This window comes from Nyctereutes procyonoides, unplaced genomic scaffold (genome assembly GCF_905146905.1).
Source record: "Nyctereutes procyonoides isolate TBG_1078 unplaced genomic scaffold, NYPRO_anot_genome, whole genome shotgun sequence".
NCBI classification, from domain to species: domain Eukaryota; kingdom Metazoa; phylum Chordata; class Mammalia; order Carnivora; family Canidae; genus Nyctereutes; species Nyctereutes procyonoides.
The window spans coordinates 33,296,595-33,314,915 of record NW_026575125.1 but is presented as its reverse complement, the minus strand read 5'-3'; the positions used below and the strand labels follow the sequence as shown (position 1 = coordinate 33,314,915).

Below are 18,321 nucleotides of genomic sequence, written 5' to 3'. Positions count from 1 at the left end.
TTTCTGTAAAAGCACTCAACTGTCCTTCAGATGTGTGCCCATTTCTCTACTCTGTTGTTCAGAACCTGGCAATAATGGGACACTGTTCACTTTTGGAGGCCATGCCTGGTTTTGGTTCTTTAAAATATATAATTTTCAGATTTTCATCCCCAAAAATGGAAAAATAAACTGTAATATAGGAATCATGGATTACAATGGAACACTACTCAGTAATAAAAAGGAAGGAACTACTAATACATACAACATGGATGAATCCCACAAACATTATTGCTAGATGAAAGAAGCTAGATACAAAAGAGTAGATAATGTGTAATTCCATTTATATGAAGTTGTGTAACAGGAAAAGCTACCATAGAGTGGCAGAAAATAAAAGAGCAGTTGCTTCTGGAGAGGACGATTGGCTGGGAAGGAGCATTGGTGAACTTTCTAGGGTAATGGGAATGTTTTATTTATTTATATATATTTTTAAATATTTTATTTATTTATTCATGAAAGAGGCAGAGACATAGGCAGAGGGAGAAGCAAGCTTCCTGCAGATAGCCTAATGCAGGACTTGATCCCAGGACCCCAGGATCATGACCTGAGCCGAAGGCAGATGCTCAACCACTGAGCCACCCAGGCGCCCCAATGAGAATGTTTTATACCTTGACAGAGTTTGTAGGTCAAAAAAAGAAAAAGTAAGTAGTTCTTTCTGAAATGGAATGAAATAACTATATTCTACTTATCTTATATTACTCAAGAGTGTTCTCTTAAATATGTCCAGACCAAATGGATTTTACCTAGAGGGTACTGTGTTCTGACTCTAGCAATGACTATTCATGGAGCACTACCATGGTCAGGCCCTTTATAAACATTCTTCCATTGAAACCTTTATTCTAACAAAAGCACAGTAGTATTACTATAAGAACTGTGTAGACAAACATTCTGAGAGTCAACAGTTTAAACCTTGTTCAAGATTGTTTTCAAGAGATGTGGGGCAAGATGGAGGAGGAGTAGGGTCCCCAAGTCACCTGTCCCCCCCCCCAAGTTACCTAGATAACTTTCAAATCCTGAGCACCTACGAATTCGACCTGAGATTTAAAGAGAGAATAGCGAGAACACTACAGAGAGAAGGATTTTCTCTTCTAACAAGGTAGGAAGGCAGAAAAAAATTAAAAGTATACAGTGGGGGAGGGCCCCCGCGAGGAGCCGGACTAAGGGGGCAGCGAGAGTCTCTGGGAGGGGAAAGCCTAGCCCCGGAGAAGCGGGAACTTTAACAATCGGCCCAGATTCTTCCCGGAGGGAAAAGTGCTCGCAGGGAACTCGGGCAGGATCCCAGGAGGAGCAGTGGAGCCTCCAGGTTCCCAGGGTCACTAACAGGAGGTGCCCCCGGGGGAGAGCACCCCACACACCGCGGGCTGAGCTTGGTAAAGGGCTGGAGCACCTGCCTGGCGGGGCCTCGGGGAGAAGCCGGTCGGTCAGGTGGCAGCTCCGGAGGGGGCTGCGCCTGCTGCTTTGGGGATCCAGGGGCTGCGAGTGTGATTCCAGCGGCGCAGGCCCCGGATCCCAGGGTGCTGGGGGACACAGCCCAGGATCCTGCACTCCACCCAGGACAGGCGGAGGTGGGGAGGGCCCAGGACAGCGAGGACGCTCCTGCTGCCCGGCGCCCCCGAGCTGTGCAGATCAGCACCCCCCACCCCGGGAGCATCCAGGCCAGTGCGGACTGGGAGCTGCAGTAGTTACTGCGGGAGCTGACTCCAGGGCTGGGGAGCTGGCCGCCGCCAATGGTGGTGTTCCTCCTCGTGTCACCTCCTGCCTGGGACGCGGCGGGGCCGCCAGGGAACAGAGGCCTCACGGGGTCAACGGCTCCCACTGAGCCCAGCACCTAGTGGGGGGCGGGACAGCTCCCCCAGGTGCACACACCTGAGAGCACAGCAGGCCCCTCCCCCCAGAAGACCCGCTGGAAGAACAGGGGAAGAGCAAGTTCTTGACCAAGCAGTGCTGGAAAGTTCCAGGGGAAGTGGAAGGATTTACAGTATATAGAACCAGAGGGTACCCCTCCTTCCCCCCCTTTCCCGTACAACTCATTTTTGTATGACTAAAAATTTCCAATATTTTTTTCTCTTTCTCCACCTTAACTACAATATTTTACCAGCTCTTCATTTTTAAGTTTCTTCCTTTTTGACTTTCATATTTCTACAACTACATGTCTTAGATATATTTTCCACTTCTAGATTCCCTTCAACATACTCAATTTAATTTTGGGAGATATACAAGATAGGATTCTTTGTTTTGTGGTTTTTGGTTTTTCTGCCTCATTTTGTTCTACAATGGTGGAAGTTAATACCTTCTAAAACATGACCAGCATGCACCCAGAACCAACTGAAATACTGTACTGGTTCATTCTGTGAGATTATATTCTCTCTTCATTCCCATTCTGCCCCCCTCTTTTTTTTAAGATTTTGTTTATTTATTCATGAGAGGAACAGAGAGAGAGAGAGAGAGAGAGGCAGAGACACAGGCAGAGGGAGAAGCAGGCTCCATGCAGGAAGCCTGATGTGGGACTCAATCCCATGTCTCCAGAATCAGGCCCTGGGCTGAAGGAGGCACTAAACCGCTGGGCCACCCAGGCTGCCTTGCCCCCCTCTTTTAACTTGTATATGTTTTGGTGGTCAGTGGTGGGGCTTTCTATGAGTATTGCTGGTTTATATAAATTTGGGATTGAGCATCTTCTAATATACAGAACAAAATACACTCAGAACCAAGAGGATCATCCTCTAGGACCCCTCAAGTAGACTACATTCTCTTTCCACTGCCACTTCTCCAGCACCACCATCCCCCAGTCCCTCTTCCCCCTTTTTTTCCTTTTTTCCTCTTTATTATTTCCCTTTAATTCGTTTTTTTTCTTTTTTGGGGTTTTTGGCTGTTTGTTTACTACTTTGTTTTCAAACATGTTTTTCATTTTAGTGGTACTTTTATTTTGTTCTGATCTTTTTCATTTTCTGGTCTCTGACCTTGCCAGAATCATCTAGGGTAGAATCTGCTTAGGTTGTGGTTGATATTTTTGGCTCAGCCAGCTCATACAGCCACTCTTCACTGAACAAAATGACTAGAAGGAAGAATTCACCACAAAAGAAAGAATCAGAAACAGTACTCTCTGCCACAGAGTTACAGAATATGGATTTCAATTTGATGTCAGAAAGCCAATTCAGAAGCACAATTATAAAGCCACTGGTGGCTCTGGAAAAAAGCATAAAGGACTCTAGAGACTTTGTTATGGCACAACTGAGATCTAATCAGGCTGAAATTAAAAATAAATGAGATGGAATCCAAACTGGAGGTCCTAACTGCTAGGGTTAATGAGGTAGAAGAAAGAGTGGGTGACATAGAAGACAAGTTCATGGTAAGGAAGGAAGCTGAGGAAAAAAGAGAAAAACAATTAAAAGATCATGAGGAAAGGTTAAGGGAAATAAAAGGTACCCTCAGAAGGAAGAATCTACATATAATTGGGGTTTGAGAAGATGCCGAGAAGGAGAGAGGGCCAGAAAGTATATTTGAACAAATCATAGCTGAGAACTTCCCTAATTTGGGGAGGGAAACAAGCATTCAGATCCAGGAGATAGAGCCCACACATACAAAAAAAAAAAAAAAGATAAAAACCGTTCAACACCGCAACATTTAATAGTGAAACTTCCAAATTCCAAAGATAAAGAGAAAATCCTTAAAGCAGCAAGAGACAAAAGATTCTTAAGTTATATGGGGAGAAATATCAGATTAACAACAGACCTCTCCACAGAGACCTGGCAGGCCAGAAAGGTCTGACATGATATATTCAGTGTCCTAAATGAGAAGAACATGCAGCCTAGAATACTATATCCAGCAAGGATCTCATTCAGAATAGAAGGAGAGAGTAAAGAGCTTCATGATAGGCAGAAACTGAAAGAATATGTGACCACCAAATCGGCTCACCAGAAATATTAAGGAGGACTCTGTAAAAGAAAGAGGAAGCACAAAGAAATAATCAACAGAAACAGGGACTGAATAGGTATTATGATGACTCTAAATTCATATCTTTCAAAAGTTACTCTGAATGTGAATGGGCTAAACGATCTGATCAAAAGACACAGGTTATCAGACTGGATAAAAAAGCAAGACCATCTATTTGCTGTCTACAAGGACTCATTTTAGATGTAAGGACACCTCTAGCCTGAAAATGAAAGGGTGGAGAACTATTTACCATTGAAATGGTCCTCAAAAGGAAGCAGGAGTAGCCATCCTCATATCAGATAAATTAAAGTTTATCCCAAAGACTGTACTAAGAGATGAAGAGGGACACTATATCATACTTAAAGGGTCTATCCAACAAGAAGACCTAATTATCATGAATATCTATGCCCCTAATGTGGGAGTTGCCAAGTATATCAATCAATTAATAACCAAAGCAAAGAGATATGTAGTTAATAATACACTAATAGTAGGAGACTTCAACATGAAACTTTCTGCAAATGACAGATCTTCTAAGCAGAATATCACCAAAGAAACAAGGGTCTTAAATGATACACTGGACCAGATGGAGTTCACAGATGTTTACAGAACTTTACATCTAAATGCAACTGAATACACATTCTTCTCAAGTGTACATGGAACTTTCTCCAGAACCACATACTGGATCACAAATCAGGTCTCAACCAATACCAAAAGATTGGGATTGTCCCCTGCATATTTTCAGACCACAATGCTATGAAACTAGAACTCACTCACAAGAAGAAATTTGGAAGAAACTCAAACACATGGAGGTTAAAGAGCATCCTATTAAAAGATGAATGGGTCAACCAGGAAATTAGAGAAGAATTAAAAAGATTCATGGAAACTAATGAAAATGAAGATACAATCATTCAAAATCTTTGGGATACAGCAAAAGCAGTACTTAGAGGGAAATACATCGCAATACAAGCATCCCTCAAAAAATTGGAAAAAAATTCAAATACACAAGCTAACCTTGCACCTAAAGGAACTGGAGGAAAAACAGCAAATAAAACGTACTCCAAGCAGAAAAAGAGAAATAATAAAGATTCGAGCAGAACTCAATGAAATAGAGACCACAAGAACTGTAGAACAGATCAACAAAACCAGGAGTTGGTTCTTTGAAAGAATTAATAAGACAGATGAACCACTAGCCAGAATTATTAAAAAGAAAAGAGAAAAGATTCAAATTAATAAAATAATAAATGAAAAAGGAGAGATCACAACCAATACTAAGGAAATACAAACGATTTTAAAATCATATTATGAGCAGCTATATGCCAACAAATTAGGCAATCTAGAAGAAATGGATGCATTTCTGGAAACCCACAAACTACCAAAACTGGAACAGGAAAAAAAAGAAAACCTGAACAGGACAATAACCAGGGAGGAAATTGAAGCAGTTGTCAAAAACCTCCCAAGACACAAAAGTCCAGGACCAGATGGCTTCTCAGGGGAATTCTATCAAATGTTTAAGGAAGAAATAATATCTATTCTACTTAAGCTGTTCCGATAGATAGAAAGGGATGGAATACTTCCAAACTGGTTTTGTGAGGCCAGCATCACCTTGATTCCAGAACCAAAGATCCCACCAAAAAGGAGCATTATAGACCAATATCCCTGATGAACACGGATGCAGAAATTCTCAACAAGATACTAGCCAATAGGATCCAACAACACATTAAGAAGATTATTCACCATGACAAAGTGGGATTTATCCCCGGGATGCAAGGCTGATTCAACACTCATAAAACAATCAACATAATAGATCACATCAACAAGAGAAAAAACAAGAACCATATGATCCTCTCAATAGATGCAGAGAAAGCATTTGACAAAATACAGCATCCATTCCTGATCAAAACCCCTGAGAATATGGGGATACAGGGAACATTCATCAATATCTTAAAAGCTATCTATGAAAAGCCCACAGTGAGTATCATTCTCAATGGGGAAAAACTGAGAGCCTTTCCCCTAAGATCAGACACACGACAGGGATGTCCACTCTCACCACTGCTATTCAACATAGTACTAAAAGTCCTAGTCTCAGCAATCAGGCAACAAAAAGAAATAAAAGGCATTCAAATTGGCAAAGAAGAAGTCAAACTCTCCGTCTTCGCAGATGACATGATGCTGTACATAGAAAACCCAAAAGACTCTACCCCATGATTGCTAGAACTCATACAGCAGTTCAGTAATGTGGCAGGATACAAAATCAATGCCCAGAAATCAGTGGCATTTCTCTTTACTGAGAATGAAGAAAGAGAAATTAAGGAGTCAATCCCATTTACAATTGCACCCAAAGGCATAAGATACCTAGGAATAAACCTAACCAAAGAGGTAAAGGATCTATACCCTAAAAGCTACAGAACGCTTCTGAAAGAAATTGGGAAAGACACAAAGAGATGGAAAAATATTCCATGCTCATGGATTGGAAGAATTAATATTGTGAAAATGTCATTGCTACCCAGGGCAATATGTTCAGTGCAATCCCTATCATAATACCATGGACTTTCTTCAGAGAGTTGGAACAAATCATCTTAAGATTTGTGTGGAATCAGAAAAGACCCTGAATAGCCAGGGGAATATTAAAAGAGAAAACCAGAGCCAGAGGCATCACAATGTCAGATTTCAAATTATGCTACAAAGCTGGTATCATCAAGACAGTGTGGTACTGGCACAAAAAACAGACACATAGATCAATGGAACAGAATAGAGAACTGAGAAATGGGCCCCCAACTCTATGGTCAACTAATATTCAACAAAGTAGGAAAGACTATTCACTGGAAAAAGGACAGTCTCTTCAGTAAATGGTGCTGGGAAAATTGGACAGCCACGTGCAGAAGAATGACACTGGACCATTCTCTTACACCATACATGAAGATAAACTCAAAATGGATGAAAGATCTAAATGTGAGACAAGAATCTATCAAAATCCTAGAGGAGAACACAGGCAACACCCTTTCTGAACTTGGCCACAGCAACTTCTTGCAAGATACATCCACGAAGGCAAAAGAAACAAAAGCAAAAATGAACTATTGGGACTTCATCAAGATAAGAAGCTTTTGCACAGCAAAGGATACAGTCAACAAAACTCAAAGACAACCTACAGAATGGGAGAAGATATTTGCAAATGACCTATCAGATAAAGGGCTAGTTTCTAAGATCTATAGAGAACTTATTAAACTCAACAGCAAAGAAACAAACAATTCAATCATGAAATGGGCAAAAGACATGAACAGAAATCTCACAGAGGAAAACATAGACATGGCCAACAAGCACATGAGAACATGTTCTGTGTCGCTTGCCATCAGGGAAACACAAATCAAAACCACAATGAGATCCCACCTCACACCAGTGAGAATGGTGAAAATTAACAAGACAGGAAACCACAGGTGTTGGAGAGGATGTGGAGAAAGGGGAACCCTCTTGCACTGTTGGTGGGAATGTGAACTGGTGCAGCCACTCTGGAAAACTGTGTGGAGGTTCCTCAAAGAGTTAAAAATAGATCTGCCCTACGACCCAGCAATTGCACTGCTGGAGATTTACCCCAGAGATACAGATGCAGTGAAAAGCCAAGTCACCTGCACCCCGATGTTTATAGCAGCAATGTCCACGATAGCCAAACTGTGGAAGGAGCCTCAGTGTCCATCGAAAGATGAATGGATAAAGAAGCTGTGGTCTATGTGTACAATGGAATATTCCTCAGCCATCAGAAAGAACGAATACCCACCATTTGCTTCAACGTGGATGGAACTGGAGGGTATTATGCTGAGTGAAATAAGTCAATTGGAGGAGGACAAACATTATATGGTCTCATTCATTTGGGGAATATAAAAAATAGTGAAAGGGAATAAAGGGGAAAGGAAAGAAAATGGTTGGGAAATATCAGAGAGGGTGAGAGAACATGAGAGACTCCTAACTCTGGGAAACGAACAAGGGGTAGTGGAAAGAGAGGTGGACAGGGGGATGGGGTGACTGGGTGGCGGGCACTGAAGGGGGCACTGGACGGGATGAGCACTGGGTGTTATACTATATGTTGGCAAGTCTAATTCCAAAAAATATATGTACAAAAAAAAAGAGATTGTTTTTAAGAACTTATAGCCTTAGGGCTTGCCATAGACTAGCCAGCCCCTGAGCCAACTTACACTGGAATTTGCAAAGATAGGACAATAGAGTGGATCTGGACTCATTCTTCTTCATCTTAAAAATCAGGCAATTTGCCTAGAGCCCTGAGATCCCTTGCAGTTGTGATGTGTTACATCCCAGGTAGAATCAAAGAACTTGAAACACACTAACGATCCTACTTGCAATGGGTCCTATAATAAAGAGTCTGACTCCATTTATGATGCTTAAATGCTACCAATTTTCAAGCCAACCATCACTCTCCCTTCTTCTTCTTCTGCCCTATATCTGGGCAAGCTGTTAAGAAAATCCACATGCTCCCTCCTTTGGCACTAGCAGTGGGTTCAAACTAAACAAGACCTGGCCTGTGCATGGGAATCTTCTCCCCAGCCCCACTCTCTAGCCACAATAAAAGCCCAGGCTAGTATAATTTCTCCACTGTCTAATGCTACTTGAGACCAGTATGGGAGACAGTCCTACCCTACACAGGAAGCCACGTTATGTGAGTAACAAACCTTTCCATACTCTCTTGGTGCATGTGTGGCATCCTCAATGTCACCAATCAAACCAAATTTTGGTAGAAGGCACATTTTGTCTCTGTGGAGTGATCACAGTAGGCCCTGGCATCACAGTGTAATTCTGAAATTTATTCATTCATTCTAAAATTATGAGCCTGGTGATATTCTAGGCATTGAGAAAAGCGTTATAAGCAACAGGATACAAGTGCCTGCTTACACAGTCCTTACATTCCAATGGGGAGAGACCAATAATAAACTGAATGAGTAAATTTAAAATATGTTGGATGTTGGATGTTGATAAGTTCCATAAGAAAAATAGAAGAGGGAGAGGAGACAGGAAATGTAAGGAATATGAGCTGTATTTTTTTTTTATTTTTTTATGAGCTGTATTTTTAATGTGGTCATGGAAGTCACACTGAAACATATCAGACAGTGGAAAGAGCATGTCTTGAGGTCCTTAGGAAGGGCATGACTGGTGGGTCCAAGGCACAAAAAGAAGATTGGCATGGAAGGTGCAGAGTTTGTCAGGACGAAAGTAGTAGGAGGTGAGGCTACAGAAGGAAGGTAGGGAGGAAGCAACAAATTTGACTTTTGTCTGAATAAGACAGAAAGCCATTGGGGGATGAGAGCAGAAGAGTCACATGATGGACTTATATTTGAACATAACATCTGTAGTGGGGCAAGGGTGGAAGCAGAGAGGCCAGTCACTAGACCCATTTGCAAAACTCGGGGTGAGCGTTGATAGCTTGGACCAGGGTGGTGGCAACTGAAATGAGAAAGTGATTGGCTAAGAAGAGATATGGTGCCCATCGAAAGATGAATGGATAAAGAAGATGTGGTTTATGTATACAATGGAATATTCCTCAGCCATTAGAAACGACAAATACCCACCATTTGATTCCAAGTGGATGGAACTGGAGGGTATTATGCTGAGTGAAGTAAGTCAATCAGAGAAGGACAAACAGTGTATGTTCTCATTCATTTGGGGAATATGAATAATAGTGAAAGGGAATATAAGGGAAGGGAGAAGAAATGTGTGGGAGATATCAGAAAGGGAGACAGAACATAAAGACTCCTAACTCTGGGAAACGAACTAGGGGTGGTGGAAGGGGAGGAGGGCGGGGGGTGGGGGTGAATGGGTGACGGGCACTGAGGGGGGCACTTGATGGGATGAGCACTGGGTGTTATTCTGTATGTTGGTAAATTGAACACCAATAAAAAATAAATTTATTATAACAAAAAGAAAAAAAAGAGATATATTATATATATATCAAGAGATATATTTTGAAAGTAGAGCCAGCATTCAGCTGATGACCTTGCTTCATCCCTCACCGAAAGGCTGGTAGCAGATGGAGAACTTCCACATTCCACCACTCCATTTCCCTAGCTGCCAGCATTTATACCCATATATTCTGCTTTTCTTCCTATTAAGCATAGATGGACTTTTCATGCCCTATGTATGTACTAGAAGCCATACCTTCTTGCATACTCAAGAATATTGGTCTAGCAGTTCTTTCCTATCTCCCGTACATATATTCCTCATGAATATACTATTCTCATTTTTTTCACTCATTAATAAAAAACAAATGCAGATTTTTCTCTTGTCCCTATTTCCCCTGCTAAGTATCCCTTCAACTCTTTGCTCCCTTTGCAGGAAAACTTTGTTTTTTCTTTCTCTCTTCGGTTCCTCTTTTCTCATTTCCCTCAAACATATTCCCATAAGGCTTTGTGCCAACCCCTCCCTAGCAACACTGCACCAAAACTTCTCTCACCAAAGTTAGCAATGATACATCTAGTAACCATTTCAGTTCTGTTTTCTTAAATTAGTAGCATTTAACAAAGTTGTTCACCACCTTCATGATAAACTTTCTTCACACACCACACCTTCTTGCCTTCACATCTACCTTAGTAGTTGCTCCTTCTCAATCTCTATTGCTGGTTCCCTCTCTTTTCCTTGGCCTCTTAATGTTGGTGTCCCTCAAGGCCGGTCCTTGGTCCTCTTGTCTCCATCTATACTCATTCCCTTTCTAATCATATCCAGTTTCATGGCCTGAAATACCATCTATATGCTGATGACTCCCAAATATCTCTAGGTCAAATCTCAATTCCATATTCTAAACTAATAGCTAATTGTCTTTTCAATATCTTTGCTCATGTGTCTGACAGACATCTTAAATTCAATACTTCCAAAGAAACTGAACTCCTGATTTTCCTCTCTATTCTCCACCTGGTCCATCCTGCTCACAGCTGCTCAGGCAAACACCATGAAGTCATCTTTTTTTTAATTTTTATTTATTTATGATAGTCACAGAGAGAGAGAGAGAGAGAGAGAGAGAGAGAGAGGCAGAGACACAGGCAGAGGGAGAAGCAGGCTCCATGCACCGGGAGCCCGACTTGGGATTCGATCCCGGGTCTCCAGGATCGCGCCCTGGGCCAAAGGCAGGCGCCAAACCACTATGCCACCCAGGGATCCCCATGAAGTCATCTTTAATGTCTCTTCTCTACCCAATGCATCAGAAATCTTGTGAGCTATCCCTTCAAAACATATCCAGAATCTGTCCCTTTTACCTCTTCTACTGCTACCACTCTGGCCCTTGCCTCCATGTATTATAGCTACCTACTGATGGATTTCACTGCTTCTATCTTGTCTCCACCCCCAACCCCTGCAGTTTATTTTCAACAGAGCAGTCCAAGAGAGCCTTTTAAAATGCAAGTTAGATCATGTCAACCCTACAAAGAGTCTTCATTTCACTCAGAATAAAAGCCAATTCCAAATAATGGAGAACATGTTTTGCCCTCACTTCCAGGAACATTCTTCTCTTTATTTCCAACATACTCTATCATCCACTTACTTAGTATGTCTATTGCTTATTGTCTGTGTACTCACTAGAACATAAGCTCCATGAACACAGGAATTTTCCTCTGTTTTGTTCACTGATTTAGCACTCTCAAGAACCTAGAATAAATACTGGTATATAGTAAGGGCTCAACAAATATTTATTAAATGAATGTAGGAGGGATTTTGACTCTGGGGAGGGGACCCATTCTTTTCACTTGCAAATATCTCCTAATATTGTTAACAGAAGGAATAAAATTTTCTATTACGTGTAAAGTGAGCTAATGGAATTTAGTGATAATTATAATCACTAATCACTCTTGAGTATTTAATCTGTTTCTAAACAGGGTACATAACCTATACAAATGTGAAAAGTGCACATTCATCAATAAAGTATTTATTGCGCGCCTACTATGTGGCTAGCACAGAGATGAATGTCACTGAGAGTTGGAAGCTATGGAGGAAGGTTTAAACAGTTTACTGGCAGGTCTACTCCAAGTCATGCTCTCATTTTTACCAGAAGTCATTTTGCTGTAACAGTGCAGGATTAGGTTGCTGCCTTGTCACTTTTCTCTTTGTACTGTAAAGAAGATTCATATCAAGCCTGGACTTATGAGGTAGGGGTAGGAAGAGGGGTTACAGAAAATGTTAAGAAGTAGGAGTCTAAGCCTTCAGCAGTTCTCAAAGGAGATAAGATGGGGGGACATTGCCTCTGAGAAGGAATTACCTCTGCAGTTGTGGTCACTGGTCAGAAAGGAGCCTCAGACCCCAATTTAAAAGCACAGGTCAAATATTTGCCAGCTTATCAGACCTGGCTGGTGATAAGTGCTTCGGTGGGGGCGGGGGGGCTGTCACAGGTTCAGAAAAGCTTCCAGGAGCCACCATTGCTCAGGAGAGGAGGGCAGAGGCAGAGGGCTCTCCTCTCTCATTCACCCTTCATCCAGAGAACTCTGCTGTTAACTGTCATTTGTTTATGCATTCACATTGGGTATATTTGAACAAAGGGTTTCTTCTATTAGTATCTTAATTTCTGCCTGGGAAAATAAGAGTACATCTGATTTTGCTCTTTTCCTCACAGATCCCTGCAAGCTTTGGAAGGAGGCATATAAATAGAATTCAGGCACTGGAAATATGAGGGCTCTTGCTGGTAGAACTAAGGCAGTCATGAGCCTCTCTGTGCTTCACTTTCATACCTGCAGAATAGTATCATGATTTTTATATTGTCACCTTTGTAAAGATGATACAACTGAAATAGCTGGAAAGCACCAGCTTCTATGTCACCTTGAAAGTGAAATACCACGGTTAAATAATGAAAAGAACCATCTCTTAAGATGCCTTGTGCATTTTTTTCCTATCAGCTACTGCACTTACCGAGATTAATAAATGTATCCGACTATCTGCTCAATTAATTTGCAATAAAAGAATATAATCATCAGTAGACACACGAGAGAATTGCACAGTTTGCCTGGCAGGCATACACAAAGAGTGGAGGAGGAATAAATGATCTACAACTATACACATCGACGCCAGTACATCTCACAAGCATAATGCTGAGCAAAAGAAACCACACACAAAAGAGCATATGCTGAATGATCCCATCATGGGCAAAACTAATCTGTGATGTTAGAAAGCAGGATAATAGTTACCCTTGGGTAGGGGGAGTAGCAACTAGAAGGAAATACAAGGGAGGGCTTCTGAAATGCCCTTAATGTCCTGTTTCTCTATCCAGGTATTAGTTACAAGGATGTATGTACTGTAAGAATTCATTGAACTCTATATATTTAATGATTTGTGCACTTTTCTGTAGGTATGTTACACTTTAATAAAAATATTACATGAGCAATTAATATGGCTTAAAGTTGAGTGGCAATTTTATTCTGTCCTCTGAGATAAGTAGAAATACCGTTATATCTCTGCAACTCAGGCTTGGGATGGAATCCTCAAGGACTTTCCTGTGAGGAGGCTGGCACAAATCTGAAGCAATAATAGACAGTTTTAATTACATTCTATTTTCATTCTAAATACCAAGGTAACAGGTTTTGATGGAAAATTGTGCCAAAGGACAACTAATAAGATACATATGTTCATTATAGAAATGCTCTGCTATGGTTTTGGTTGAGGTTTACTGTTTCTGTAAGCATTTAAAGCAACTACTTACTCTGACAGATTCTCCTCCTGTTGAGTTTGGCAGGATGCCACATACAATTAGACTCATGGATATTTATTGAAGATAATGATGAATACTCTGTGAACCATAACTTTTTATGGTCAGATGTTGCTTTTCTCATGTATTTGTCGTTACAGTTTGCAATTCTGTGCAGGTTTCAGAACACTTCTACATAGAAAACCATCATCTAACAAAATGCTTAATGCCATCTGTAGAAACAATTTTACTGGAATAAAACACGACTATTACCTCTCTAAATTAAATTAGATACTTAAAAAATACATTTAATAATAGCTTCCAGTCCTAGGTCTGCCATTTATTAGCAATGTGACTGTGGGCCATTTGCTGAACTTGGTTCAGCCTGTTTTCCTCAATGGTCTTATCCTCATAGAATTGTCATAAGGATTAAGTGAGATAATCCCTGTAATTAATATAGAGCACTTGTCACAGGGTCTGCACCCAAAGGCTTATTAAGTCTTCACTTTTGGTTTTATTAATAGCTTAACTACCACATTATATGTGAATGGTAAAACTGATCACTTATTTGAGGATATTTGACACCAAAAATAGCATAGCATCTGAATAAAGAAAAGTTGTAGAAAACAACTAAGAAAAATTAATTTTAAAAAAACTTAAAATTGAGAAATGCCTGTGTATTAATCCATTCTTTTGATGACTTCAAAAAAGAATACCTCTTTTAAGTACTAATGATAAAATAAAATTCTGCTCAACTCCTAGAAGACCAATGCTGAAAAGGAGCAGAATTTGAGAATTACTGACTGGTTTAAGCAATATTCACTTTTCCTTTACTGTATGTCAGATGTCAACATGATTTCTTAAAGGAGCCATCTTTAAAGAGTAGAATGTTCTCATCTGTTTTCTTCCTGGAACTTAAAGGTTAGGTGACACCTTATATGGTTTCCCTCACCCTCCTTTCTTCTCTCCAGGGGCAAGGGGAGTATATTAGTAAGAAAAGTGACTTTGATATCTGAATCCTGGTGCTATTTGTATTACCAAGTCATTTAATCCCTCTGAATTTTATTTTGCTATATATTTGATGAACCTCATTACTGATTATTACAAGGCAAGAATTGCATGAAGTAGTTGTTTGCTTCTAAATCCTAGGAAACTTTTATGGGGCACCTGGTTGGCTCAGTTGGTTAGGCGTCTGACTCTTGATTTCAGTTCAGGTCATGATCTCAGGGTTTTGAGATCAAGTCCCACATCTAGCTCCATGCTGGGTGTGGGGCCTGCTTAAGATTCTCTCTCTGCCTCTCTCTGTCTCTCTCTCTCTATCTATCTTTCCCTCCCTCTCTAAAATAAATAAACAAACAAAGCCTTGAAAGCTCTGATGCTTGTATATAGGATGAAATATTTGAAGAATCAACCAATATGGTTTTGTTTCTGGTACCTTCTCCTTGATCCTATCCATTTGTCCATTTGGGTAGTCATGTTATTGATTCAAAGGAGGTCTAACAAAGCAGAAATGCAGAGCAAAAGAAAACAGGTGATGTATGGCTTATGAGTTTCAAAATGGACTTTTTGAAACATAACAGAGATAATAGTTTGAGAAGAAATTTTGAGTCTCAATAGCTTACAATTCCAGGCACAAACAGTAGATTCAAAAGAAATCTTGGAATAGTCAGAATCAGTTTTTTCTTCCTGCTTTATCACCTACCCTCTAATACTAGGAACTGAGAGGGGGAAAAGAAGAGCAAGAGAGAGGCAGCAACAGAAATAGAAATTGACAAATATTTGACACTGTACCCTGCTGTCTGTCCCCCAGGCCAAGTACCAAAGGGTGGGAAGCATGATGGAATTTTCAGATGAGTTTGGGAAACCCCAGAGCTGATAACACCTGTGTCTTGTTTTTAACACAGAGCTCTAGGAGGCAACACATTTTACAGAACTCCCTGGCACCCAGTCTGAGGAAGGAATGATAGAGAAAGCCTTGCAGTATCTCTGTAGCCAGTATGACATGGAGAGCTGCCAAGAGGTTGAGAGTCAAACCGAGAAATATTTTAAGTCTTGTGATCCAAGTGAAGCAAACTCCAGTGAATGGGAGACAGCCAAGGTCCAATGGGGATAAAGAAGTCCCAGAAGACTCCAACGTGAATGTTTGATGATGATGTCCTGATTACCAATGCCCAGATCCCCATAGCCCTAGGTGTCTTATTCACATACTCTCCAGGGCTTAGCCATGACTGTGGGGAAAGAGAGAGGAGAGCCTAAATTGACAAAGTAAACCCTGAAATGACTGAGGATTGCATAACATTGCAGAGATTCGGTTTCCACCATCCAGCAAAATTGGTACAAGCAAGAAAAAAGTCTTTACATATTAGGAAAATAGACATTTCTTGCCCACATGAGTTTGAGGGCTGAAAATTTGTATTCACTCACATTTTGAACTGTACGTAAAAAAACTCCTTGGGACTACTAATCAATTCTTCATGGAATTCCTATACATGACGCTAATCTTTCTGCTTACAGCTTCTTTGAGAATTGGAAAGAGCATTCAGAGCCTTGCACTGCTACACATGGTGACAATGTTTTCCCTTTGTGGTTGCTAACAAGACAGATTCCCCCACTGGGTGACTCCTTCCAGATCTTCATCCTTTGGCCCCCTTTTCAGCACAAGTGCGAGTTTCTCTGTGGACTCACCTGTTTCTGTGGACAGTCTTGTTCGAGTACTTCTTTTTTCAAAAATCATGCCTAAGGACTTCCCTTGTAATAAAGGCAAATACTGAAAATTAAGGACAAGAATACAATTAAAATGAAAAAATATATTTTGTATCCAGTATCAAAGATTATGTTTCAAAAGTTATTCTTTACATTATCAGAAAATGTAGAATAAATATTCACTGCTTCCAAAGAAGCATTCAAAATGTTACTTAAAAAGTGAATTTAAAATGTTTTTTTTTTCATGTTCTAATCAAATGGAGGAAAGGAACAGGAACTCCTACAGCTTAATGGCATGTAATTAGAAAATATTAGTTGCTCTGGGTTCAACCTGAGCACTTGTTCCAAAATATGTTAATGTTTCCTACTGGAACCATCTTTTTACCTAAATCCATGGAAATCCATATCAATGTTCAATGACCTTGAAGATGATTGTTTCAGAGCTGTTTTCTCAGCTAGAAACAATGCTACTCTCTCACAACATGAGGCATTAAGACTCCTAAAGATGAAACCCCAGCTACAATTTTATCATGCATCCCTGTGGGAGTGCAAAGGCTTTGTTTCTGGAAGTCATTTGGAAACAATCTGGAGAGTTTGGGTGTGGGGTGGGGCTTTTCCTCCTTCCTCTTCTTGTAGATAGACTTCCTGATAGGATGAGTTCTGGAACAAGTACATTCCTGCCAGCTAACCTTCCTTATACACAAAATATGAAGAAAAGACCTGGGATCTTGGGGGACGTTTTCTCTTTATTTCAGGTCTTATGTGGGAATGTCAACTCATAGCATTTGGAGTCACTCTTGTTTTCAGAACTTGGAGAGCTAGTGAACTAGATAAGAAAACCAAGGTCATGTAAAACTTCCTCAACCTGAAACCAACTCTTTAAAGTGCTTTTGAACAAGCTTGGAACACAAAAATGCTTTCACAATTAAGCGGTCTAAATGAAGCTGCTGCATTAATTAAGCGTGTTTCAAACATCAATTGCTCAAAATGCAGAATAATGCTTATAGCTAAGCACTATATCCCATCTCTTCTCCTACTTGGTTACCACTTGTTTCTTTGCTAATCTAAATTATTTTTAACACTGTAATATCATTGTGAATTTTTGGACATTATCCTAAGGGTCATATATCTGATAGTCATCCACAATTGAATTTGTTGCCAGGAAAAAAATATCATCCTTATTTTTAACTTGATAGATAACACACAGAGAAAAGAATGAAGGTATAAAAATAAAATCTGTCAAGATAAATGATTCCTTAGGTTCTGATCCAATTAATAATGAATTTCAACATTCCACATGAAAGAAGTACAATGATTTGTCATTGAACAACTGATTTTTATGCTTTTTTATGTTTGTACACTCAGTGATAATCAATTACCTTGATTGTGTGGTTTCATTACTTAGCTACAGTTTAGGACTTTTAATATATTTTATTTTCCCTCTTTCTTTGGAAAGGCTGTCTTTAAAAGGTTGGTTGATAGAATAAGAAAATAAGATGAAATGCTACATACCTCTCCTTTCTCTTTTATCCTAAATTTTAGATCTGCTGATAGCCATAACATATACTTAATTTCTTCTCCTGTAAAGTTCTTTAGAGTAAGGAGGTCACGACCCTTCAGCTGTACTTTATTTTGTAGTGGTTGTCCACATCTACAAAAAAAGAAAAATGAAAAAGAAAGAGAAATAATATATTTGGTGAATGGGTGACGGGCACGGAGGGGGACACTTGACGGGATGAGCACTGGGTGTTATTCTGTATGTTGGTAAATTGAACACCAATAAAAATTAATTTATAAAAAAAAGAAAAAGAAAAAAAACCCATGCTATGGTGATTCATAGTTTTAAAACATAGCAAATCACATGGAGCCTCATGTGTTTCTGCAAAGTGCTAATCCATTAAAATTGATATGGCTTTGGTTTACATTTTAGGTATCCAATATTTTGGATGTTGATAGAAAAGAACCATTTGAGGAAGTAGTTGAATTCTTATTTG

The 18,321-nt window shown here is 40.0% G+C and overlaps 1 protein-coding gene across 1 annotated transcript in view; it reads right to left on the bottom strand.

The window, feature by feature from the left end:
• OTC (ornithine transcarbamylase) overlaps positions 1-18,321 on the bottom strand; it is a 76,270-nt gene that overhangs the window by 46,003 nt on the left and 11,946 nt on the right. Inside the window, exons 2-3 of the mRNA XM_055337435.1 lie at positions 17,840-17,978; positions 16,310-16,391 (exon numbers count right to left, since the gene is read on the bottom strand). Coding sequence (XP_055193410.1) covers positions 16,310-16,391; positions 17,840-17,978 — 221 coding nt within the window. The remainder of the gene's footprint in view (positions 1-16,309; positions 16,392-17,839; positions 17,979-18,321) is intronic.